This window comes from Eriocheir sinensis, unplaced genomic scaffold (genome assembly GCF_024679095.1).
Source record: "Eriocheir sinensis breed Jianghai 21 unplaced genomic scaffold, ASM2467909v1 Scaffold266, whole genome shotgun sequence".
Classification (NCBI taxonomy): domain Eukaryota; kingdom Metazoa; phylum Arthropoda; class Malacostraca; order Decapoda; family Varunidae; genus Eriocheir; species Eriocheir sinensis.
Genome location: NW_026111572.1, coordinates 295,564 through 322,207, shown reverse-complemented (window position 1 = coordinate 322,207; position 26,644 = coordinate 295,564). Strand labels below are relative to the sequence as shown.

General features: G+C 46.4%; 2 protein-coding genes across 2 annotated transcripts in view; one reads left to right on the top strand and one right to left on the bottom strand.

Annotated features, from left to right (window-relative positions):
- Positions 1-5,325, top strand: part of LOC126991373 (protocadherin Fat 1-like) — a 51,001-nt gene extending 45,676 nt beyond the window's left edge. The window contains exons 13-15 of the mRNA XM_050850127.1: positions 106-359; positions 478-622; positions 5,056-5,325. Coding sequence (XP_050706084.1) covers positions 106-359; positions 478-622; positions 5,056-5,325 — 669 coding nt within the window. The remainder of the gene's footprint in view (positions 1-105; positions 360-477; positions 623-5,055) is intronic.
- Positions 5,326-13,454: 8,129 nt separating this feature from the next.
- LOC126991372 (protocadherin Fat 1-like) lies at positions 13,455-25,994 on the bottom strand. Its single transcript, XM_050850126.1, has 11 exons — positions 25,856-25,994; positions 24,150-24,311; positions 21,708-21,964; positions 21,267-21,401; positions 20,919-21,165; positions 20,659-20,795; positions 20,438-20,558; positions 20,083-20,318; positions 18,652-18,832; positions 17,501-17,698; positions 13,455-13,666 (listed from the first exon to the last, which is right to left on the bottom strand). The coding sequence occupies exons 1-11, from the start codon at positions 25,947-25,949 to the stop codon at positions 13,497-13,499; spliced, it is 1,938 nt and encodes a 645-aa protein (XP_050706083.1). The 5' UTR covers positions 25,950-25,994; the 3' UTR covers positions 13,455-13,496.
- Positions 25,995-26,644: the final 650 nt, after the last annotated feature.

The window sequence follows — 26,644 nt, the reverse complement described above, 5'->3', positions numbered from 1 at the left end:
TAGTTATCTCTCCAACATTCCTTTCCACACAACACACCCTTCCCGTCAGCTGTCCGTCATTTCCCCCTTGGCTAACGTAACCACTTGGTGCCTCCCTTGCCGCAGCTCGTGGTGGAGGTGATGGACGCCAATGATCACCGCCCGGTGTTCAGCGCCAGGACCTACGAGGGTGCCGTGAGCGAGGACGTGGCGCCGGGGTCCACCGTGGTCACCCTGCAGTGCCGAGACAGGGACCAGTCACCCACGGCGTCCTCCGCGGTGTACTTCACGCTGCACCACGCCCAGGCCTTGGCGTCCCAGGGCCTCTTCACCGTGGACTCGTTCACTGGTGACCTCATCGTGGCCGAGCCCATGGACAGGTCAGACGAGCAGCTGGCGTGTCAAGCTGCAAGAAACAAAGATGAATAGTCTTGCTGTCTGAGTATACTGAATGCAGTTATTGAACATGTGATAACCTTGAGGCTCATCTCCACGTAGGGAGGTGTCCAGCGTCCACGAGCTGACCGTGAGCTGCAGGGACCGCGGCCGACAGGAGAACGCAGACTTTGCCCGCGTGTCCGTGACGGTGGAGGACGCCAACGACCACGAGCCCGTCTTCCTGGAGCCCATGATCATCGCCAAGGTGAGTACACTGTGCCTGCGGCGGCTCGTGCACCGCCGCCTCAACCAACACCAGTTACCTGACCTGTGAAATATCGCCGGAGTTGAAGAATACTTTTCCTAAGTATTATAGGAAGTTAATTAAAGCAACTACATCACTATTATACACAGAAAACGTATAAATAGGCGATTCATATCTAATCCAGAGAAAAAAGTTTGTATATGACGAACGTTCCAACATAATATTTGAATAATGGAACAATCTGATGAACTAAAGTCAAATGTATAGTTATTGTATGACGAGTCTCGTCCCGGCGCGTGCCTCACCGTGCCGTGGGGTGCGGGTCCGTAAACAGCCGTTGTCAATAGTCGTGTTTCACCTCCCGCCCAAATAACACAAGTCCAGCAAACAGAGGCCGCGCCAGGGGATGTATCGTTGCTCTCCCATCGGACCGAATCCTCCAAACTTACGACGCTCCTCTGGCCAGAACCGAACAATGATGACTAGTGTGTGTGTGTGTGTGTGTGTGTGTTAGAGAGAGAGAGAGAGAGAGAGAGAGAGAGAGAGAGAGAGAGAGAGACCCTAAATCAGTACCTTTCAGCTCCTTTCGAGACGTTTAAAAACGTAACCCATCTTCTTTTCTGAGTCATAACAACGAGTCAATATCCCGGCGGCTTAAATCACGGGAAGCTGCGGGAAACAAATAAGGGTTTAACCTCCCAAAGTTCGGCGGCGGGGAAAGGGGATTTGCAACGCCACTTAACTCCCTTGTAAACTTCACGAGCTGTCGGGGAAAAAGGACGAGGCGAGAGGCGGCCTTAAACAGCGGGGCGGCCTGAGAGGAGTAGCCATAAAGTTAGGAGCACGGTAAGAATAGCCATAAAAGTAGCGGCGAAAGACAGAGGAGCGGCAGGGCGGGGAGGAGGAGAGATCAAAGGCAGGAGCTTGAAGTGGGCGCTTCAGACGAACACCCTCTTACCCTACGAGGCTGAAGGGGGTGTGAGATGCAGTCCCGACAACCTACACGTACGGGGACGCTCCATAAAGGCGTGAACGAGGCTCTTTGGGGGGTAAAGGAGAAGAGGAAAAGAGTAGCAGGAGAAGGAGGAGGTGGAAGAGGCACGTGAGATAGTTAGTGACGTTAAATTAATGGACGTTTACGGAGCGATTAACTTCGTATAAATTGTTTAGTCCGTGATGAAAATACGTCAGAAAGAACGATGTGTTATGACGTGCTTTGGGCGTGATTGGCCTGTAATGGTAAGGAAGGAGAATTTTATTATTATTATTATTATTATTATTATTATTATTATTATTATTATTATTATTATTATTATTATTATTATTCCACCGAGTGACCTGAAGGGACTGAGACTGGCAGGATGTCACCAACCACCGAATCCAGTTATATACGAAAGGATAACAGGAGAGATGGTGTGGAAGAAGGCCCTCCAGACTCGTGGCAGCGCGGGGCCCTCAGGACTTGATGCACGGGGTTGGCGAAGCTTGCTGAGCAGCGCCAACTTTGGCAATGCAGCTGGTGACTTGCGCAACACCATTGCAGCACTGGCAAGAAAACTCGCCTCCTCCAGCTGCCACTATGTGGACGCCCTGACTGCATGCCACCTCATTCCCCTGGACAAGAGGCCGGGATGCAGGCCTATAGGAGTCGGAGAAGTCCTGCGGCGCATCGTAGGCAAATGCATCATGGCTGTCGTCAAAGAAGATGTGAGAATGGCAGCAGGGAACCTCCAAGTTTGTGCGGGGCAGCAGGCAGGAGGAGAAGCAGCAGTCCATGCCATGCGGGAGATATTCGACCACGTGGAGTGCGAAGCAGTGCTTCTTGTTGACGCCAAAAATGCCTTCAACACAATAAATAGAAAGACTATGATACATAACATTAAAACCAAGTGCCCTAGCTTAGCTATGTATGTCGAAAATACCTATACATACCCGACTGACTTATACATAAATAGCCACAGTGGAAAGGTGAAAGTGTTCAAATCATCTGAGGGAACAACACAAGGTGACCCAATAGCCATGGCTATGTACGCCCTGGGCCTATCAGTCCTCCAAAATGAAATCGCGTTCGCAGTAACACGGGTGAAACAGGTGGCTTATGCGGATGACCTCTCAGGTGCTGGTAAAATCTCAGACTTAAAAGGGTGGTGGGACACTGTGAACACCGCCGGCCCTGAGATAGGATACATCCCTAACGCCACCAAGTCTGTCCTTATTGTCAAACCTGAACATTATGACCATGCCGCAGAACCTTTTAGAGGAAGTGGCGTCATTGTGACAAAAGACGGACAACGACACTTAGGTGCAGTGATCGGGACAGAGGTATATAAGAAGGAGTACGTGGGAGACAAAGTAGCTGAATGGGTGAAGGAAATAGAAGCTTTGTCTGCCATTGCCAAGACTGAGCCACACGCTGCCTATTCAGCGTACACCCACGGCATCCAACATCGGTGGATGTTCCTGATGCGCACCATCCCCGGCATCAGTCCACTCCTCCGACCACTGGAAAATGCCGTCAAGAATGTATTCTTGCCGGCGCTGGTGAAATCTCATGCTTTGGGGGAGGAGGAGAGGGATATGCTAGCACCTCCCCCAAGACTGGGTGGGATGGGGATCACCAACCCTGAGAAGCTGGCTGATAAGGAGAACCAAACTCCATCACCCTTACCAGGTCACTCATCAACAGGATCATCGCTCAGGAGGCAGAGGGCGAGATAGACCAAACAGAAATAAGAGATATTAAAAGAAAAATCTCAGAAGAAAGGCAACAGGCCCAAAAAGACGAGCTGGACCGTCTTACACACCACCTGTCCACAGAAATGGGTAGAAAAATACACACAGCACAGGAGGCAGGCGCCTCTAACTGGCTAACGTCATTACCAATCAGAGCAAAGGGCTTCAGCCTCAACAAACAAGAATTTGTCGACGCCATTGCTCTGAGATATGGCTGGCCGATTGAGGGACTGCCTGATCTCTGTGCATGTGGATCACCAAATGATGTCACCCACACCATGACATGTAAAAAAGGAGGCTTCGTCTGTATTCGACACGATGAAGTGAGGGATCTGACAGCCAGCATGCTCGGGGAGGTATGCCAAGACGTCACTACCGAGCCGGCACTGCTTCCCCTGGACGGCGAACACCTTCGGTACAGGACGGCCAATACCTCACAGGAGGCACGGGTTGATGTAAGTGCCCGCGGATTCTGGGTGCGCGGACAGCGGGCGTTCATGGACATCCGCATATTCGACCCGATGGCTGCCTGTCACCGTGAGCTGCCCCTGCAAGCCGCCCGCCACAGGAACGAGCAGGAGAAGACAAGGCCATACGGTGAAAGAATCCAACATGTGGATAAGAACATAAGAACATAAGAACGCAGGAGTCTACAAGAGGCCGGTAGGCCTGTACGAGGCAGCTCCTTTGACCCTAAGCTCCCGTGTATCTAACCCCACCTAATATCGCTGTGCATGAATTTATCTAGTCTATTTTTGAATGTGACAATTGTATTGGCACTCACCACATGACTGCTAAGCCTATTCCACTCATCCACCACCCTGTTAGTAAACCAATTTTTGCCTATGTCCCTGTTGAATCTGAATTTATCAGGGCAGCTTCACCCCCCTCGTCTTCACCACATCCGGCGGGATGGGTCCCAGGGCCCAATGCTTCTACGCACGCCTCGCGGAACTAATCTCAGAAAAGAAGCATCAGCTAAGGAGCCACGTTGTCGCCTGGATGAGGTGTCGCCTCTCGTTCTCCCTGCTCAGGTCGGCCATCCTATGTCTCAGGGGCACCAGACACTCTTGCCCAAAAGCCACCAACATCTCCAATATGGACTATGAAGCCACAGTGGTGGAGAGTGACATTAGGGTGGGTCGGGAGTGACTTGAGTAGGGAAGGAAAGGGGGATCTGGACGTAATAGATGATAGGTAATTTAGTGCTAGGTAGTATTAGTGATATGGTTGGATGCCTCAGTCATTAGCGAACAGAGTTGGGGCTAATGACCTCCAAGCTATAGAGCCCTCTATGATTATGTGTCGGGAAAATAAACATGGGTGGAGGTATCATTTATGTAGTAGTAGTAGCAGTAGTAGTAGTAGTAGTAGTAGTAGTAGTAGTAGTAGTAGTAGTAGTAGTAGTAGTAGTAGTAGTAGTAGTAGTAGTAGTAGTAGTAGTAGTAGTAGTAGTAGTAGTAGTAGTAGTAGTAGTAGTAGTAGTAGTAGTAGTAGTAGTAGTAGTTGTAGTACTAGTAGTAGTAGTAGTAGTAGTAGTTGTAGCACTAGTAGTAGTAGTAGTAGTAGTAGTAGTAGTAGTAGTAGTAGTAGTAGTAGTAGTAGTAGTAGCAGTAGTAGCAGCTTATTCACCTTACACACCACCCCCTCGGCTGTCCCTCCGCCTCTGCCCCTCACTGGTCGCCGCTTCCTTGCCCCAGGTGAGCGTGGGGGCCGCGGCGGGCACGGCGGTGGTGCGGGTGATGGCGCTGGACCACGACAAGGGCGACAACGGCAGGATATCCTACTCCATCTTCGAGGGTGAGTGTGGGCGGGTGAGTGAGAGTGAGGCGGCCATCAAGACTCCTCTCCTCCCAGACTTGACCTCTCTTTTGGCCTCTCGTTCTTTTTTTATTTTGCCGGAGCAGCGTTTAGCGGCCTTTTTGTTGCTGATTTTGTTTTTTGTTGCTGATTTTGTTTTTTGTTGCTGATTTTGTTTTTTGTTGCTGATTTTGATTTTTTGTTGCTGATTTTGTTTTTTAGCCCTGAGCTGCCTCCCTTGCCGTGAAAAAAAAAAAACGGCAGGATATCGTACTTCATCTTAAGGGTGAGCTTTTCAAGGGACTGACAGGCGTTCATTCTAACCCATAATACAGAACAGCGGCAGGATATCGTACCTTTGGGCGTTCCACTAGGCGTTCATTCTAACCCATAAATACAGAAAAATGACACGATATCGTACCTTTGAGCGTTCCTCTGGGCGTTCATTCTAACCCTTAAGTGCAGAACAGCGGCAGGATATCGTACCCCATCTCCGAGGGTGACTAACAAAAGGATATTTATCACTTTACGTCTTCATAGTGTTCTGCGAGTTGAAAATGACCTTTATACGTTACCTTAGAGGTGCTGAGAATATTCAACCCAAGGAATTATTTTCGCATCACTATTTTTTGAGATACTAGGCCATATTACATGTCAAACCCGAGAGGTTTCGGGTCCCTACAGTTATTCATCCCGAGCTTTGTAGGGACCCGAAACTTCTCGGATTGGACTTGTAGTACGGCCCCTAAACCGACCTTTGTAGGGACCCGAAACTTCTCGGGTTTGACTTGTAATGCGGGCCACTGTTTGACGGAATTAGGCCTCTTTCACACGAGCCCACCGGTGGCCGTCACCGGTGACCGCCACTGGTTACCCCAGTGTGAAAGGTCCGGGTAACTGCAACCAACCAGTGACCACCATCGACCCTACATCTCCCTCCCACCATTCCTTGCTGTTCCTCCTTCCCTTCCTTCCCCTTCACACCTATCCCTCTACACGCGGTGGCTGAGTATATGCCATAGCTCAACTCATAGACGAGCTAGCCAGTTTTGCTTGACACCATCAGACTCAGCACTGACTGTAGAATCAAGATGTATTTTAAAAACTCGACAAAACAAATAAGAAAATGGTATTACGATGAGTTGAACCGTGAAGATGTTAAAAAAATGTTTATAACATGTTTTACTTATACTCACTGTTTTCAACAGTTGTTCATTGACTGCAGAAATATATTATTACATGACGTAGGAAAATCTCTCATGAGCACGATAGTGTGATCAGAATGCAGATGAAGCTCCACATAATGAAAACACAGAGTTATTTATAGCAACATGTCACTCGCCCCAACCATCATGGCGCGCGCGACACTCATTTTTTTAACATCATCATACAGGGTGTCTCGAGCGCCGTGATGGTTGGGGCGAGTGAAATGTTGGAATGACTTGAACTCTTTGACAGGAGAGTATCAAGACACCTCTTCAACCCCTTCTGAGAAACCTTTTGGAACTCTCAATCACATTCTTGGGAGCAGTAGGTTTGCAGGCTTTTTTTTTTTCCTTGTTTTATATTTGTTTGCCCTGAATTTTTTCTTCCTCAGATGTACACAGAAATAAACATTCTGCTACTTCTTTGCCTGTCTGCGGGTGTATCTTTGAAGCGAGGTGGTTGGTTCCCTTCGGTGAGGCTTTCCGGTCTTCATTTTCCCTTGTTTTTTATTTGTTTGCCCTTAACTTTTCTTTCCTCCGGTGTGGTTCCACAGAAATTGACAGGTTGGCCCTTCCTTACCTGTCTGGGGAAGTATCTTGAAGCGAGGCAATTGGTTTCCTTCGGTGAGGTTTTACGGTCTTCATTTTCCCTTGTTTTATATTTGTTTGCCCTTAACTTTTCCTTCCTCAGTTGTGGTACATAGAAATAAAGAGGTTGCTCCTTCCTTGCCTGTCTGCGCGTGTATCTTGGAGCGAGGTAATTGGTTCCCTTCGGTGATGTTTTGCGGGCTTTTTATTTCCTTGTTTTATATTTGTTTGCCCTTAAATTTTCTTTCCTGAGATGAACACTCTCCACAGAAAGTTCTCGAACGCTTTAAGCACCATGCATTCTGAGATACACGGACGAAGAATTTAGAAACACCTCTCTCTGTGTTAACGAGTGGTAGCCCTGTGTACACATGCTCTGTGTGAAGGAGGGAGATGCCAATGGCTCAGTATTACATGCGCACTGATAAGTCTTGTCGCTTGATCTCGATAATGTATTGTTAATATGCTGTGGTGTATGGTGAAAAAAAGGTTACCGTCCGGTGGCCGAATGGACTGCGTCTAGACGGCAAGCGGACTGCCACCGGTGGCCAACAGATGGCGGTTAACTGGTGAATGGCGACCTGATGGCGAGAGGACGCCGTCTGGTTGCCGTCGGGTAGTAGGTGGTCGCCGATGTTCGCCGTCCACTTTGTATCTGTCATTGGCCGTGGTCGGCGTCCGGTCTCCCACAAGACAGCGAGTTGTGCGGCGACCGGTGGTAGGCTGGACGGCAAATGGACGCCGTCCAATCGCCACACGGTGGCTATCTATAAGTGGCGGTCTAATGGCCGCATGGTTGGCGCCTCCTCCCCGACCTATTGGCTGCTGCCTGCGTCTGGGCTGAGGGCGGACCGCCACCGCTCTCAACGACTGGAGGAGACTAAACGAAGTCAGGTCATTGTGGGCGGAGCGACCGTAATAAAAGGACGGCGCTCCAGTCGAAGTTCAGCATTCGCTCCAGCATCCGACTACCAGTGACCAGCCTCTCTCAACACCTCTTGCCTCCATCTGCCCACCGCAACGGCTTCTGCCACTCGTATACCTACTGTCAACAATGAAAAGGGTACATCAACTGCAGCCTCAGGAGGAAGTGGAAGATTGTTCACTCCTAGATGGTGCCCAGGAGATGGATGCGGACGAGGAAGAGGACTTAGAAGTTCATATTGTCTCCCAACACGAAGAAATCAACCCTGACGACGACGAGTCTCACGTCGGCGTGAGAGCGGAAAGTCGCCAACTTGGATGGATTATATCGACGGAGGAACCACCTGAGGAGGACAGCGACAGTGACTGCAGTGCCGGTGTTGAACGCCCCCCCAAGCCCGGCTTCCACCAGCTCCTGAATGCGTCAGCTCCAGTCAGTGAGTATTGCAAGGCGTCTGGACGAAGCCCTTCTCAAGGTGGCCACCAGAATGTCCGCCAGCCCGGACATGGCACAAACGTTGGACTCGGCCCTGAACTTGAGTGCCAACTCCAGGGCAGCCTTTTGCCATTGGTTGGGCATCGAGGCTAAAGGGCTGAGTGAAACATCGTGGAGACTTTCCATGAAGGAGGCCATGACGCTTCTCCTGCATTGCTTCGAAGGGAACGCCCTACAGCAACCTGTCCAGCCTTAACCACAGCAGCAGTAGCAGCCACATCCGCCAGTACGACCACAACACCCCCCTATGACGACGTATTACCCAGGAACACCACAACCACGGGGGCCTACAACTTCCTGGCAGGGAGTTACATCGACCCCTTATGGGGGGTTGAATCTGTCTGGTTTGACAGAAATCATGGATCATCAATCGCTACGGCAGCCCGACCACAGGAACCAATACAGGAACAGCAGCGAGCTCAACACACCCGAACACTCAAGCCGTCGTTCTATGTAAATGTGTCATGTCCCATTTATTGTTTTGTATACATGTTCTTTTTCATTGTATTAAACCTTTAAATATCTACATTGCTTCAATAGCCTTTATCCTCGCTTACCTCATAAAATTGTACAATTATACTGTGTCCAAGTTGGTTTGAAGGCAAATGCAACACACACACACACACACACACACACACACACACACACACACACACCTTGCTTGCCTTCATTGTTGTAGTATACAAACTCGGTGATTTATTTAGTTTGTTTTTGCCTCAATGTCATTAACGAGAGAGAGAGAGAGAGAGAGAGAGAGAGAGAGAGAGAGAGAGAGAGAGAGAGAGAGAGAGAGAGAGAGAGAGAGAGAGAGAGAGAGAGAGAGAGAGAGAGAGAGAGAGAGAGAGAATGGGGAGGTCTACTTCCTCCATTCCCTATCTTTCTTCACTCCCTGCCTCCCTCCATTCCCTGCCTCCCTCCACTCCCTGCTTGTCTCACTGGAACCTGACCTGTCATGTGCCAGGTGTTTGTCACGTCGGATCACAATCCATCTGGGTTTCTGCAGTATGAAATTATTATAGTAGACAAGCTGTTCCTGAGACCTGTTTACAGCTGAGGTATTCATATGCCCCATATTATCATTATGGGGAGAGAATAATAATATTATTATTATTACTACTACTACTACTACTTTAATGACGAGATTTTCTATTCTCTTTTTTCTATTACTCTCTCGGTCCCACACGTCCTTCTGCGTGTATCGAAACACACGAGAAATTAATCAAGATCAGGGTATTCCCCGGCTGCCTGGGATTGAACCCGCGACCAGCGTGACGGGAGAGCCACTCCTTACCGAGTCGGCCAAAGAGGTACCCCACTGGCTAAGTGGGTTATGGGAGGCTCGTTCATCAGGCCGTCGCCGCACTACACTACTACGACTACTACTACTAACAATAATTTATTTCCACTGAACGTGGTTATTGTTACAATTACTCGGACATATTGTAAGGTACGTAATTAGAATCATATATATAGTTCTACAGAATATTAGGTGCTACTTCAGCGTGCGGTCTACCCCAGTATTACAGTCTACCCCAGCATTTGTAGCTACATAATGACATGACCTGATTCCCGAGACCTCATCTGATGCTGTATTGTTACCTGAGTACTCCTGACCTGTCCAGATTCAACTGACCTGTCTCGGGCGGAAGCAGCTTATGTTGTCATGTCACCTGAAGGCTCCTGGCCGGTCTATATATTATAATGACAATCAACGAACACCCACATCACTATCCTCCTTATTTTGGGGTCCATAACACACACACACACACACACACACACACACACACACACACACACACACACACACACACACACACACACACGCTCCGGTAGCTCAATCAGTTAGAGCGCCGCCCTGCAAGGCTTCACGGCCAAACAGACGGCAGTTCGAGCCCCGCTCAGGCTGGATTCTTTCCGTTGACTAGGAGTGGTTACTGTCCCCCGACACACACACACACATACACACACACACACACACAAATATATATAAATATAAATATATATATATATATATATATATATATATATAAAGATATAAATATATATATATATATATATATATATATATATACACACACACACACACACACACACACACACACACACACACACACACACACACACACACACACACACACACACACACATTTCAACTACACTTTGCAAATACACAGTGAGGTTAATTATGTATTAGGTAATATTATTATAAACTTTGATATAAAATGGAGCACGTTTCTTTGATGTCAGGAGGTGACTGATTATATATTTCATGAGCTGCTTCACTTGTAGCTCTAGCTCCCGACAGTATTAGTTTGGGGACATATATGTTTTGTTGTTGTCTTGTCCACGGTAATTTATATATTTATATTTAGATGTTTAAGTTCATTTAGTATTGCTGTGACGTGATAATACTTCCGAGCACTGTCATCTGGAGAGAGAGGTGGAGGGAGGCAGGGAGTGGAGAGGTCCACTCCCTGCATTCCTTACCTTTCTCCACTCCTGCTTCAATCCACTCCCTCCCTCTCTCCCATGGAGATATAAAGGGTGGAGTCGAACCGGTCGTAAAAAAGGTTGCCGTCCGGTGGCCGAATGGACTGCGTCTGGACGGCAAGCGGACCGCCACCGGTGGCCGACAGGTGACCATTAACTGTTGAACGGCGACCGGATGGCAGCGGACGCCGTCTGGTTGCCGTCAGATAGTAGGAGGTCGCTGATGGTCGCCGTCCACTTTTCATCTGTCACTGGCCGTGGTCGACGTCTGGCCTTCCACCACACGGCGAGATGTGCGGCGACCGGTGGTAGGTCAAACCACCCTTGCCCGGAAATGAGGTACATTCCTGAGCAGTGACGTCCCACGCCCCTCAGCCCCCCCAAGCTCCGTCCCGACTCAACCTGCTCCACGGGTCAAGCACACGGCCAAATGTGTATGGGTCACCTCTGCCTAACCAAAATAAATTACTGCAGGATTTGATGTGCATAGCAGTAACAGTGAGAGTCTGTAGAGCTAATGGCTTTTATCCATTTAAAAAAGAATTGTTAATTTCATCTCCTGCTCTGCCCAGGGTGATGGAAATGCTTTAGAACGAATATAATGCAACATATATACTAACAACAGGTTAAACCAAGATTGCTAGGAGCATTTTTTGCATGTCTGCGGCATATAGGGGGTGGGGTGGGGTCGCCTCACAAATATCCGTCCTTTGCTGCAGTGAAGCACAGAATACTTTAATTTCTCTCATTAGAAATAAGAATGAGAAATGTGTAATATAACTGGGTGATAATATAATATACTGTAACACGTCAACAGCAGGTCGTTAAGGGAGGTCGCCGTCCTCATTGCGACAGGACGCGTACTGGTCCTTGCCTGTCGGTCACCGGTCTGCGTATGGGGGGCGTCTTGGCCTGACTAAAGGTGCGAGGTCAAGGTGTGAATCTTACCATGGTCGCCGTCCGGCCACCCACTGGACGGCCACTAGACGGACACTAAACGACCGCCGGTAGCCGTTCGGTCGCACGACTACTTTGCCACCTATGTGGTCGGGGAGCGGTGGGTGTGATTCGCAGCCTTTTGGGGTCGCAGGTGGTCGTTAGCAGGTCGTAGGGTCAGTGTGACTATAGCTTAACCGTATTTTTATAATTGGTTATATGTTGCGGTGATAATTCCTCGCCATTCTGGTATTAACTAATTTAGCACCGGGTCACTGACATTAGGTCGTCATTGCGTTACAGAAATTATTGACAATTTTTTTGAGGCTGTCGTGAGGATAAAAAAAAACAATTGTAACCCATTCCGCTTCAGGACGTTATCAGTCAGTTTAAATGCTGTGGCTGACGTCATTCCTATTCAAATGAGGGAATGATAATTCCAGGTGGTAGTTTGAGTATAACTGCCAGTAAAAGTATGTAAAATTAAAATATCTGCCAAAATCAATACGTAAACCACATACTGCGACACCTTGGTTAAGTGTAAGATATATAAGGATGGGAGGTATTGGTTTAATAATGAGTGTATGCACCGCCTGCGCCGATTATCTGTTAAGTCTGCTTCGAAGCTTCGAGGCGTGTCACTAGTGGAGCCTGTTTCCAAATACCTGTTGCCCCATAGTGATACAGTAGAGATGGACACACCAATCCGCCGTGCTGTTTGGAGATTACTGAAGCATTTGAAACATTTGAAACATTTATTAATAGCCTATTAGGTACAGTTACATATGTTGTTGTATGTATTGTTAGAGGCCAGCCTTTATATAAGCATAAGCTTTTCAGGCCTTCAGTGTGAAGAAGAATAATGATTGCGCCGGTCTTGTGGGGTCTCCACTGAAACTAACTAGCGCATGACTTACTGCGGCCATCAACACAGGATCGAGGCGTATCATATACAATAATGGATTCAGATGCGTCATCACAATCAGGGGTGCCAACTATTCCGAGGCGACTAGTTGCAATCGATTCTTTTTCACATCCATCGTGCCAAGGTGTTCGAAAACGTTTTGTTAAGAGTGTACACAGAAATAGACAGGTTGCTCTTTCCTTGCCTGTCTGCGGGTGTATCTTGAAGCGCGCTAATGGGTTCACTTTGGTAATGTTTTGCAGACTTTTCTTCCCCTGTTTATATTTTGTTTGCCCTTAAATTGCTTCCTCGGATGTAAACAAGAATAAACAGGCTGGCCCTTACTAACCTGTTTGCGGGGGTATCTTGAAGCGGAGTAATTGGCTCCCTTTGGTGAGGTTTTGCGGTCTTTGCTTTCCCCTGTTTCTGTTTCCACTGCAAGTTTTTTTTTCTTCCGCACCGAACTGACACTGATAAGCTATTCATTGGAAGTGCAATGTTCTTACTTCAATCATTTCTTTACACCTATATTTCCTTACCTCATTCGACGTGAAAATGCATTTGTAATAGTTGAAAACGCTTTGTTTCTCTCGGATATTAATAAAATTAAAACAGCCTGCTCCCTTCCTTACCTGTCCGCTGGCGTATCTTGAAGCGTGCTGGTTGGTTCCCTTTGGTGATGTTTGGGGGGTCTGTTTCTGTTTGCACTTGACTTTTGCGTCCACGGATGTAAACAAAGATAAACAAGTTCCCCCTTCCTTACCTGTCTGCGGGTGTATCTTGAAGCGCGCCAGTTGGTTACCTTTGGTGATGGCGAAGGAGATGTTGGAGGGCGCCAGGTCGCCGTCCGAGGCCCGCAGCGCTATGACGGAGGTGTCCGGCGGCAGGTTCTCGGCCACGTAGGAGTGGTAGGCGGGCTCCTCCGTCTGGGGCATGTGGTCGTTCACGTCCTCGACCTCCACGAAGACCTGACGGAGGATTGGTTAAAAGGTAGGATGGTGGGAGGGTACTGTGTGTGTGTGTGTGTGTGTGTGTGTGTGTGTGTGTGTGTGTGTGTGTGTGTGTGCGTGACGTGTGCGTGTGTGTGTGTGTGTGTGTGTGTGTGTGTGTGTGTTTACAGCAAGAGAGGCAGTTAAAGAGTAAAAAACAAAAACAAAAAAATACAACAACAACAAAATAAAGTCCGCTCTGTGTGTGTGTGTGTGTGTGTGTGTGTGTGTGTGTGTGTGTGTGTTACAGCAAGAGAGGCAGTTCAGAGTAAAAAACAAAAAAACACAACAACAACAAAATAAAGTCCGCTCTGTGTGTGTGTGTGTGTGTGTGTGTGTGTGTGTGTGTGTGTGTGTTCCAACCTTCACTCATGTCACCTTCTCCTCCAGGTCAAACATCTCTCTCATTTTTAACATTTCATGGACTGAACTTCTAATGAGAGACCCAATTTCTCAGTCCATATCTTTGCCATTCTAACCTGAGCTGAAAAAAAAATCTATGCCCAATGTGCTTACGTGAAAATATAAACTGCGCGGCACATTCAAGATAGCGCCTGACTAACTCTATAAAGGATAACCCCAGGGCAGTCTTCTTAAAGCCTCCCGTCCCTAGGGGCTAAGAATCAAGATGGGGCATGACTAATTCTACATAGGATAACCCAAGGGGAGTCTTCTTAAAGTTTCCTGTCCCTTAGAGGCTGAGAATCAAGATGGAGCCTGACTTATGCTACACAGGATAATCCCAGGCTAGTCTACTTAAGGCTCCATGTCCCCTAGAGGCAGAGAATGTTGTGGGCAGAGGGGCGAAGAAAGCCACAAATGCAGCTGACTCCACTCCTCCACCCTCCCTCCGATTCAACTCTGGGAGCCGGTTGAATGGGTCACTTTTATCAGGTCCAGGATCAAAGGGTTTAGGGGCGCGCCTATCATTTCCACCATTCTGCCGCGGTGCATCACACAACGCCCAAACTGACCCGCCGCTCTCCACAAGGCAGGGTCGGGTTATATTTTCACATAAGCACAGTGGGCATAGATTTTTCCTACACATCAGGTTGCACATAGGTTAGGTGTGAGTAGTGAGTCGCCGCGCAGGTCGAGGTGCTGCGCCTTGCTCGCGAAAACGCTGAATCGACATGGCTGGCCGAGCCAAGAACTCGGTGGAGTTCTGTTACGTTTGTGCGGATCCCACAGGCGATAAGTGGATAGGGTGCTGTCTGTGCCCTAAGTGGTGTCATGTGAAGTGTGCTCATCTGTCTGGAATTAAATCGGAAAATATATCTAAAGTAAATTGGATTTGCAACCCATGTCTTCATAAAGCATCTCTGGCTACCAAAATTGTGGAAAAAATGGAAAAATTCTAGCTGGAATTATCTAAGGAAATATCAGAAGTGAAACAAGAAGTTGAGTCACAAGCGGTCAGCGTGAAGGAGGAGCTGGGGAGGTGGCGCAGGATGTGGCGGACGTATTGCAGCGGGCTGAACATGTGGAGTCAGCAGATGCAACTTGGGCTGAGGTCACCAAACGTAAGAGGAAAGTTAAGAAGAATTTACTTGTTGTCAAGGCCTCGGAACAAGATAAAAAGGCTACAGAGTTGAAAAGTGAAGTTTCTGAAGCATTACATGGCATTCAGATTACTGATTCAAGATTTACTATTGGAGGTAATATTATAATGAACTTTGATGATGAGGATACGAGGAATGAGGCAGCCCAAAAATTGCAATCTGTGGAGAAAGTCAGGACTAAAAGTGTGGGAAAACTGAGGCCAAAGATCGTAATGTGCACAAGGAGGAGACTGGGGATAAGATAATTGAGACACTGCTTTAAAAAAATGAGTTCCTACACTCGATTCCACAAGTTGAGGGGAAAATTGAGAAAAATTTTAGTAAGCCTGCTGCCGGTGGCACAGCACATTATATCCTGAAATGTGACCCAATGGTTAGAGAGCTAATCTACAAGCACCATGATAGATCGTGTGCCAAGCGAGGACATTCTCAGGCGTTTTAGAGAATTGTTAGGCAGGATACGTGACGCTGGTGGGTCGCCAGTAGTGTGTGGCAGTTCAGTGAGTTGCGCTATATGTTAAAGACTCACTTAAATGTTTAGTTAACAATTCAGTCAATGGTAAAAGATCTGACTGGGGATGTGTTACGAGTGGGGTCCCACAAGGCTCGGTATTAGGTCCACTTTTGTTTATTATTGATATCAGTGACTTAGATACAGGAATTAGTAGTGATGTCAGTAAGTTTGCAGATGACACCAAGATCGGTAGAGTAATTGAGTCGGATCAGGACGCTAGTATTCTCCAGGGTGAACTCAACAGATTGTATGACTGGGCGGATAAATGGCAGATGGAGTTCAATGTAGGGAAGTGCAGTATTCTGAGTGTAGGTAGGAGCAACCCCTCACATAACTAATTATCATTCACATCTGTGGGGGACGGAGCTCACAGCCTTGCTTTGAAGCATTCTCGTACAAGAAGAGATCATAATGCAGATATACGGGACAGAGGCTCAAAAATATATGGAGGATGGACTCATTATCTAAAATACAAATAAACTTGGCCTTCCAAATGATATCAGTGAGACTAAGTTTGAAGAATGGATTATTCCTTGAAATTTTTAAACATCAAAGCAACTATTTTTTTTCATGCAAGTAAACTCTGATTGCTGTTGATTACTGTTGGCAGGACACTTTATATTGTGAGGACTCAATGGTCAATCTAACGAGGGCATGTTGGAATGGTTCCTTTAAACATATCTTCTCAATCGTGACTTATGGATAGAGACTACCATTAGGAAAATCTGTCTGTCTGGTCAGGGCAGTTAAGGTAGTGCTCTGCTACTGGTAACATGTAACACAGTACAACCAGCCGCAGGGTCGGGTAGTCAGCGGCTAAACCGGCAACCCCACTGGTTTTGTTTTGGACCAGTGAGGAGGGTGTGCTGGACCCCCAGGTGGATTAAAATCAAGACCATTCTAAGGGCAGATGAACTCATGTTTATTAGAGTCAATGGCCATCCAGTTCCAGCTACAGGTGAAATAGCGGGTGGTAAACTTCATAGCCCCCTGCTCCTGCTGCCTTGTAGGGTTTGCCTGTTTCGTTCAGGCAAAGGCTTGGGCCACCATTTAAAATAAGTGGTTGGGTGTGCAAGGGCATGCACCCAGAAAATCTTGCGCCAAAAACTGAAAATGGCTTGATTTATGAGCCATAAACCGCCCAACCACTCATGAAGAGTGAAAACGGACTTTAAACGAAATGATGATGATGATTAGGAAAACCTGTTTGAGTAAATTGGGTAATATAAAACATGGATTTCAGCATAAATCTGATCCTCTGTTGGAATCCACTCTTGTCTTAAACTAGCAAGGCTTAGGACATGAGAACCAATGTAGACGCATGCTCCATTAGCTCGGTAGCAGCGACGGGCCAAGCTTATGGTTTACCGCGTACCAGCGACGGGGCAAATTTTTGTCTTGATATAAACCCCAAAAATAGAGGATGCATAAACTGATCACAAATGGGTTGATATATATAATATAATGATTTGCATGAGTGATGATTTTTTCTCTTTATTTTGCTTAGAGCGGCCTATAAGAAACATGATCCCTGCAGCTACAGGGTTAGAGACAAAAAAAATATCCTAAACTTCTTAGTATTTTTTGATAGATTTGTTCTGTTTTGGGTACTAGTTTGTGCATGACAGATTTTTGTAATAAGTGTGTCTCTAATGGCCCATGCACCTCCACTGGTACCTACTTATGCCCCACAAGACACTTTGGGAGGGCAGTGCAGGGCAGCGGCACGTCACAAACCTGAGACTGTGACGATGAGCTGCGTGGTGGATGACAGCGGTGGGCTTCCCTGGTCCACGGCGCACACTGTCAGGCTGTAGGAGTCCCTTGTCTCACGGTCCAGGGGCCGGGCCAGGCTGACCACACCCTCCATCTCGTCAATGGTGAAGTGGCCCTCCGCTGAGTCCACAAAGTTGTACAGCAGCTGTCGATTGATGCCTGGGGGTACAGAGGAAACGTTCTTCTTATTATTATTACCTCCGCCAACGAAGTTGGGAGGAGGTTAAACTTTCAGTCCGGTCGGTATGTTTGTTTGTTTGTTTGTTTGTGAGCAGTCTCCTGTACACAATTTTGTGGATATCTCAACCAATTTTTCAGGGAAGTTTCGTGTCCATCCAGAATAGAAACCATTAAATTTTTTGTCAAAGGTCATGGTCAAGGTTACAGTCTCCTGTGCACAATTTTGTGGATATTTCAACCAATTTTTCAGGGAAGCTTCGTGTCCATCCAGAATAGAACCCATTAATTTTTTTATGTCAAAGGTCAAGGTCAAGGTCACACAAAATGTCAGATTTACATATTTTTGGCCATAACTTAACAGTTCTCCTCATCACAGACTTCAGACTTGGTTCATATTTTAGCGCATGGAAAGATGCACCTTGAACGGCCTTGATCTTGACCTTTGACCTTGACCTCAAAAAGTTTGCTCAAGGTCAGTTAAAAAAAAATAATAAAAAAAAATCAAATTTCGAAACAAATGCTTTCACATGATGGCCTTGACCTTGACCTTTGACCTCAAAAAGTTTGCCTAGGTCAGAGTTTAAAAAAAAAAAAGAATTTCATCAAATTTCGAAACAAATGCTTCCATATGATGCATAAGGTCACAGTTGATGCCCATACCAATTTTCAAGATGATCTTTGGCGGAGGTGTGCACTCTCCGAGTGCTATGAGTCTAATTATTATGATCATTATTATTCTCATTATCATTATCACACATTACTGATCATGGGCCTCACAGAACAGCATAAAAGCCCTAATACCCGTGTCTTTTGTGAGGGGCATGAACAGCAAGCAAAAAGGGAGTGAGATTTTTGCCCTTGATGTAAAAAAAAAAAAAAAAAGAAAAAAAGAATCACCCAGACCTGATCCCCTGCCACAACAAAGCCTTTACCGAGGTCAGGGTCCGTGGCAGATGTCTTGAGGACGATGGTGTTGATGGGCGCGTCCTCCAGCAGGGTGGCGGCGTGGGTGGCCAGGGAGAAGGACGGGGGGTTGTCGTTGGTGTCCGTCACCAGGACCTCCACCACCACCTCACACTGCCAGGCCTTGTGCTCCCAGTCCTCCACCACAACCTGGACAGTCACACCCAGAGTTTTGGGCTCATCATAGGCACCATTACCCTAACCTGGCTACAACTAGTATTAATATTGTTATTACTATTATTACTGAGCCAGGAAAGGCCAGTGTGTGTGTGTGTGTATTTACCTATTTGTAGTGTACAGGGCCTGAACTCAAGCTCGGATAGTCCTGTCTCCCAATCTATATTTGTCCAACGTTTCCTTCATTTTTTGGACACTGCCCGCTTCAACAATGTCTTTGTTTAGTCCCTTTCATATATATATTCACACTTTAGTATGGAAAACTGTACTTCTTTATGTCTTTCAAACAAGTCTCCTTTCTCAATTTCTTGCTATGTGTGTGTGTGTGTGTGTGTGTGTGTGTGTGTGTGTGTGTGTGTGTATTTACCTATTTGTAGTCTACCAGGCCCGAGCTAAGCTCTAACAGTCCCGTCTCCATATCTACATTTATCCAACCTTCCCTTCAATTGTTGGACACTGTTCGCCTCCACCACTTCTCCCCGCAAACTGTTCCAGGTGTTAACACTTCTATGTGGAAAACTATACTTGTTTTAAGTCACTCAAACAGGTTCCTTTATTAAGTTTCTCCCTATGTCCTCTCAGCCCCTGCATTCTCGCAGTTAAGAAGATTTTTTTTTTTTTTTTTTTTTTTACATTGCAGCCTATTGCGCCGGTAGGCTTCTTCCGGTGGATCCTGATGGTCGGTCCAAGGCTTCTTTCCGGTAGGTCCTGATGGTCGGCCCAGCCCGTTCTGGCGCAGGCGAGTGTTTATAGTGGCGCCATCTTGCATTGGCTCATGCTGCCCTCCCAGAGCTCATCTTTGATCCTAGAATCTAGAGTCCGGGTTGATAGGTGGTCTTCTGGACAGCATGTGGGTAGTTTTAAGCCACTCGGCGGCGGCTGAAAAATCCCAGCTTGGTGGCACCGGGCGGGGATTGAACTCGCGTCCTCCTGAACACGAGGCCGTTACTTTGACGACTCAGCCACCGCCTCCCATCATCATCATCTCTATCCACCTCATCAAACTTATTTACCAACCTATAGCCTACAGCATGATCAGATCTCTCTCCCTTCTTTGTTCCAGTGTCGTCAAGTCCATCTCCTTCAATCTGTCTTCATACATCATATTTGAGAGTTCTGAGACCATTTAAGTTGCAATTCTCTGTATCCTTTCCAGCTTTCTGATAGCCCCCTTTTTTTTTTTTTTTGTGTGTGTGTGTGTGTGTGTGTGTGTGAATACCTACAGTGAGGTGGTAGTGGTCCCGTGCCTCTCTGTCCAGCTGGGTGGCTGTGGCCACGTGGCCATTCAGCTGGTCAATACTGAAGTGGTGGGCGCTGTCCCCGGTGAGAATGTAGCGGCTCCAGGCAGCAGTGCCTTCATCGGCATACCAGGACACAACAGAGGCCACCTGGGTGCCTGGGGTGGCATCCTCAGAGATCTCCCGACGGTAGATTGGCTCCTTGCACACCGGACCGTTGTCTGTCGTGAAGCACACCAGTGTGAGTCACAGAAGTGCTAGACACTCTGCTTACTTAATTCATGACCTATTACCATACATTATCCATTATCATTTCAGGCAAGACTATACTGTCACCAACCGTTGATGTCGATGACTGTCACAGTAACAGTCGTGTTGGCCGTAAACTTCCCGTCGGTGACGGTGACGGTGAGGGTGTACTTGGCGTGCCTCTCCCGGTCCAGCTCACCGGCCACGTACACCTGGAATATGGACCACAGCAACGTGACTCTCTCATTAAAGAACAGTTTCGTTGTTGGCAGGTCACCATTGTTGTTGTGTCTCACCATCCCTCCCACCCACCTCCCCTGAGGCGTGCACCAGGAATTGGCCGTCAGGGTCGCCGCCGGTGATGAAGAAGTCAAGTTCGGCCACAGACTCGTCGGCGTCCGTCACGCTGAGCTCCACCACCGCCGTGCCCGTGGCGGTGTCCTCAGGCACTGGCGTCAAACAAAACTAATTTGGCAATGTAGATATATAAAACCTTCACAGCCAATGACATATTACAGAGAAAATCAATTTCCTGTCAATCATTTATCTATAAAACCCTTGTAGTGCCTCACCAGCAGTGACGTAAGTGTCTTTGGTGAACACTGGAGGGTTGTCGTTGTAGTCCTTGACCAGTACAGTGACTCTTGTGCTGGTGGACAGAGGCTTGGGGCCCCCGTCAGTGGCAGTGACGGTGAAGGAGTACTGGGCCATGGTCTCGCGGTCCAGCGGGGCCGCCAGGGTCAGCGTCCCAGTGTGTGGATCAATGCGGAAAGTTGACTTCACTACAGCGCTTTCATCGGGGCCGAGGCTGTACTGGATCTGAGGAGGGAAGAGCAGAGAGCAGAGCAGACATTTAATAATTTATTCTGGGGAATGTTTTCATGGACTGAAAATAACATGGAGACACAGGCAACATTTACCTGGCCATGGTTTCCTTCATCGTCATCAGCGGCCGTGAGGATGGTGACGGTGGTGCCCACCTCGCTGTTCTCGGCCACCAGGGCTGTGTAGCCGAACTCAGAGAAGCGTGGAGGGCAGTCATTCACGTCCATCACCTGTTGGTCATTCCAGAACAAGACCCAACCAATTCAAAATCCATAAATTAAAATGTCTTTCTTTGACTGTCATTTCAGCCCAAAATCCAAATCGTAATCAACCATAAGGATAAGAGATCAAAACTTCATGCACTCTGCCATCATTCACACCCATCACCTGTTGGTCATGCCAGAGCAAGACCCAGTCAGTTCAAGACCAATATATTAAAACGTCTTTCATTGACCCTCATTTCAGCCCATAATCCAAACCCTAATCAACAATACAGACAAGAGACCAAAACTTGCTGCTTCCTGCCATAAACTCACCACCACAGAGATGGTCATGTAGTCCACCGTGGGCGGCGTGGTCAGTGTACGGTTGGTGACGCTGATGTGATGTGTGCGTCGCCGCTCATGGTCCAGGGCCCTGTGCACCACCACCAGGCCAGTGGAGGTCACGGTGAAGGGCCCTGAACTCTCCCCAGACTCCCTCTCCTCACTGGCTGCCTTCATGCCCTCGTCCACCATGATCAGGTACTGCACTGACTGTGGCCCCGCCATCCACAGGGACGTGATCACATTGCCTGCCAACACAAGGCAAGACTTTGAGCATACAGAAGGTGGCTAGCTGGGGCCAGAATGTTATGAGGTGCAGATTGTGATGTGTGTGCTAGTATGTGTTATCTGAGGAAATGAGTGTATGATTTCCCAGTACTGTAATGTGTCTGTGTGTGTATTTACCTATTTGTATTTACTTATTTGTAGTATACATGGCCAGAGCTCAATCTCAGTCAGTCCTGTCTCCCACTCTATATTTGTCCAGAATTTCCTTCATTTTACGGACACTGCTTGCTTCAACAGCGTCTTTGCTAAGTCCATTCCATGTATCCACACTCCTGTATGGAAAACTGAACTTCTTTAGGTCTTTCAAACAAGTCCTCTTTCTCAGTTTCTTACTGTGTCCTCTTAGTTGCCTCCTCCCTTCAGTCTCGATTAAATAATTTCTATCCAACACTTCCATTCCACTTTGACCCGGAAATTTAATGCCTACGGAGAGCCAAAGTTGCAGTGAAACTCGAAAAATATTTTTGGTAAATTTTTGTAGTTTTTTCATTCTGGAATGAATCTCATTGAATAAAAGTTGTAAAGAATCATCCGTAAAATTCAACTGTGAAATCAGATTATTATTTGGACAGACCGTTTAGCTGGAATTCCATGATTCCCAAAAAATTACAACTTCCGCTCCCACTCCTTTGAACTAGATACTGGTCCATCTTGAACATCACGTAAATCAGTGGAGGTGTCAAGACTACGCTCAGTACGCACACTACAAGTAAAAACTAAAAGAAGACCGCCAAAAAAGGACGGCTGAGGGAACAGAATTGCTCTACAGACGCCATGATGTGTAGGCAGGAACTGTAGACTACTTTTTGCACGGAATGGTGGTGGGGGACATCGCAGGAACAAAAAAGGTGCCAGTTAGTCACTCAGCATCGACAGAGACCTATAGTTACACGCGCCCTTCAAATTTTGGAAAGCTTCTAACTCTCCAGCGCTGGCGTCATGCTCGTTGCCCATGTCTGATAGAACTATATGATGCCAGTGGCATCATCATCATTAAGGGGTTAATCAACATCTACTTCTACTTGAAAGTAGGTATACAGTCCCTGAAAGTCAAGATCAAGACCAAGATGGCCCATCGAACGTAGCATCCCCGTGTGATTAGTTCCTTCAGTAGCACAATGAAAGTTACCGCCTGCACACTGTGCAGTGAGTGAATTCACCAACCAACCCTTTTGTTTACCATTTCAAAGTCACAGCTGCTCGGGGTAAGAGCACTGTAATTCTTCACCCAACAGTGGAACACTTTGAACACAGAGAAGGGCACAAAGCAACATACGGTATCATAGTCATAATTGTAAGTAAGGTGGCCAAATGTAATACTGCACACACATTAAGTTCAGGGAAATTTTTTTTTTTTTTTAATATATCTTGCCAAATTATAGGTGTCTTATACGTCGGTGCGTCTTATATGGTGGGAAATACGGTACATATGTTTCTCCAAATATCTTATTTATGTGCTTCTCAGATGTCAGTGTATCTTGTATTATAATTCTTGTCTTTTTCTTCCTTCACTGTATCGATGATTGTCCCTCCCATCCTACACACTCCACTTGCTCTATTTTTACTCTTGCCCATTTTCATTGTGTGACAATTCTTTTCATTGAACTTCATTTCCCATTTTTTACTCCATTCATGTATCTCATTGGAATCTTCCTGTAGTTTATTACAATCATCATCTTCATCTCTTATTTTTCTAAGCAGTTTGGCGTCATCTGCAAACATACCCTTGTAACTCTTTACTTTTTCTGGCATATCATCTATAAATATTAAAAACATAATATTCGCTAACACTGACCCTTGTGGAACGTCACTTGTGACCGTTCTCCATTCTGATATCTCACCTTTCAACACGGTTCTCATTTCTTTGTTTGTCAGGTAATTTTTCATCCATAGTCATTTTTCTCCCAATCCTCCTCTATTTTCTAATTTCCACATTAGTCTCTTATCAAATGCCTGTGTGTGTGTGTGTGTGTGTGTGTGTGTGTGTGTGTGTGTGCCAAGTGATGTGCATATTGTTTCCTTCCTTGTATTTTCTTAAATAATATGCATTTTACCAGTGACTTTTTAATTTTATCTTATTTTTTTATGTGTGTGTGTGTGTGTGTGTGTGTGTGTGTCATATTACTGATAGCTGTGGGTGCTCACCGATGGGGGCGTCCTCCCTGATGAAGAACTGTGCATACTTCCTGGCGCAGTGCGGGGGGTTCTCATGAGGGGGCAGCAGGAAGATGGTGACGGGCACGTCGGAGTGGTGCTGGGGGGAGCCGCTGTCCTCGCCACGGATGAAAAACTGGTACACCTCATTTTCTGTAACATTTGGGAGTTCACTGATACTTATGGAACTAATGGAACAGTCTCTCTATATACGATAATCACTTGTGCATCCAAACTCACACTTTTTAGAGTAAAGAAAACAGCTCAACAAAAAAGTCAAGAAAAGATACAAAAATTTGGGAGTTCACTGCTACTCATGGAACTGATGGAACAGTCTCTCTATATACGATAATCACTTGTGCATCCAAACTCACACTTTTTAGAGTAAAGGAGACAGCAAAAAAAAAAAAAAAAGAAAAAAAAAAAAAAAAAAAAATTTTACTGCTACTTGTGGAACTATTTTTTTTTTCATTAGAGAAAGCAGCTCAAGGTAAAAAAATAAATAAATAAAAAAAAAATTAATAAATAAAAAAGCCCGCTACTCACTTGTGCATCCAAGTTCAATTTTTTTACAGTAAAGCAGACGGCTCAAGATATAAAACTGCTCGCTGTAGTAACTATCCTAACCCAGACACGCTCCGGACCCGCATCAGTAAAGAATATAAAGAAAGCATGTGTGATTTTGGAGAGGTAGATGTAGTACTTGTGCACGAAGATGACACAGCCTGGCAGAGCATTAGCAGACAGCAGGAAGTGTAAGGCGCCTCAGATCAGTATTATACACTTCTGACTCTCACATCAGGTATTTCCAAAGGCTGAGAAAGATTAACCCGGGAAGCAGCGGGGATCATGTTTCTTATTGGTCCCTCTAAGCGAGAAAATTGAGAAAAAATCATCTCTCACACAAACCATTTCATAATGTATATCAATGCATTTGTGATCAGTTTATGTATCATCTATTTTGGGGGGGTTTATATCATGGCACAAATTTGGCCCATCGCTGCTACACGGTAAAGCCAGAAATTTGGCCCGTCGCTGCTACCAGGTTAACCCCTTGACTGCAGATTTCCTGCCAGAAGACATCACCAAGCTACAGGAATGGAACAAAAAGTGGCTGCAACAATTCAATGAAGAAAAATGTAAAGTAATGCACCTTGGGAGGGAATATCCAGCATACCAATACCACATGGGAAACAAACACTCTACTACCCACAGGGAGTATATGCTACCAGGCTACCAGTGAAAGCCAAATCTGTGCCAATTGCAGCGGACGGGTTAATTGGATTCTAATGAGTAGCTTTGTAGGTCCAAGTTATAAAAGCTTCATCAATCTACCACTAGTATCCATGGAAACACCTAGGAATCCTACGAAAGCCTAGTCAAGTATGTGAGCTTGGGCACTGAAATGTATAAAAATATGGTCCTTAGGTTGTTGGAATAATTGTTTTGAGGCAGCAGGAAATACTAAATGTTACAAAGGAAACTGATAACACAGAAGAAATGGAGATAGAAAATGAACAAGTTAGAGAAATAATAAGACTCAGAAGACTGACATACAAACTGTTACAAAGAAAAATGATGACTGAGAAAGTAGAAATGGAAAATGAACATGTTAGGGAAATATTAAGACTCAGGTTCGACTCTGGCGACTCAACTCCGACTCTTCACCCATGACCGTGAGTAAGTGGATGAATTACCTCGGCTGTGGATGGTCTGTGCCACGGTGACCTCGCCGGTGGTGGGGTTGACCGAGAAGAGCTCCAGCGCCTCAGAACTGTTGGCTTCATACATGCGGTATCTCACTTCACTGTTTGCCCCTTCATCTGCGTCACTGGCCTCGACCTGTGATGGCAAGCATGGAGAAAGTATAACAAATGAGATCTATAGCTGGGTAAGGGTAATCTGGAACCACTGCCCGTATTCTCAAACTATTCTTCACTGTTAACTCCATCTGCATCACTGGCCTCTAACTGTGATGGTGAGCATGGAGGAGGTATAACAAACAAGATCTATAAGTAGGTAAGGGTAATCTGAAACCACTGCATGTATTCTCAAACTATTTTTCACTTCCTTCTCTTTCCCCTTCCCTCTCTCCTTCCTCTTTCCTATATTCTCCTCCTTGTAGCCTTGCTTTACTTGACATTTCCTTTACTTCTCCCTGTCTCCCTCTCTTCCCTTTTTTCTCTTTCCTTTCCCCTCCTTTTGGCTCACAACAAATATTTCCCAAGGCCACGGAGGTGATTGGCTGAGTTCACATGATTGTTTTTCAGTCATGGTGCGAAAGCCTTGTGAATTAAACTATAACTAGACTCATTGGCCTACCCATGGAAATACTAACACAACCTCTACAAAAGCCTTACCAAATACCTATGGGTGTGTAAGCCCAGAAATGCTTGAGAATATGGGCCTAATGCAGCCATACAGTTCCATCGATCAGTTTTCCTGACACTAAGGTTGGTATTCTCAGATGATTCCTTCCCTTACAT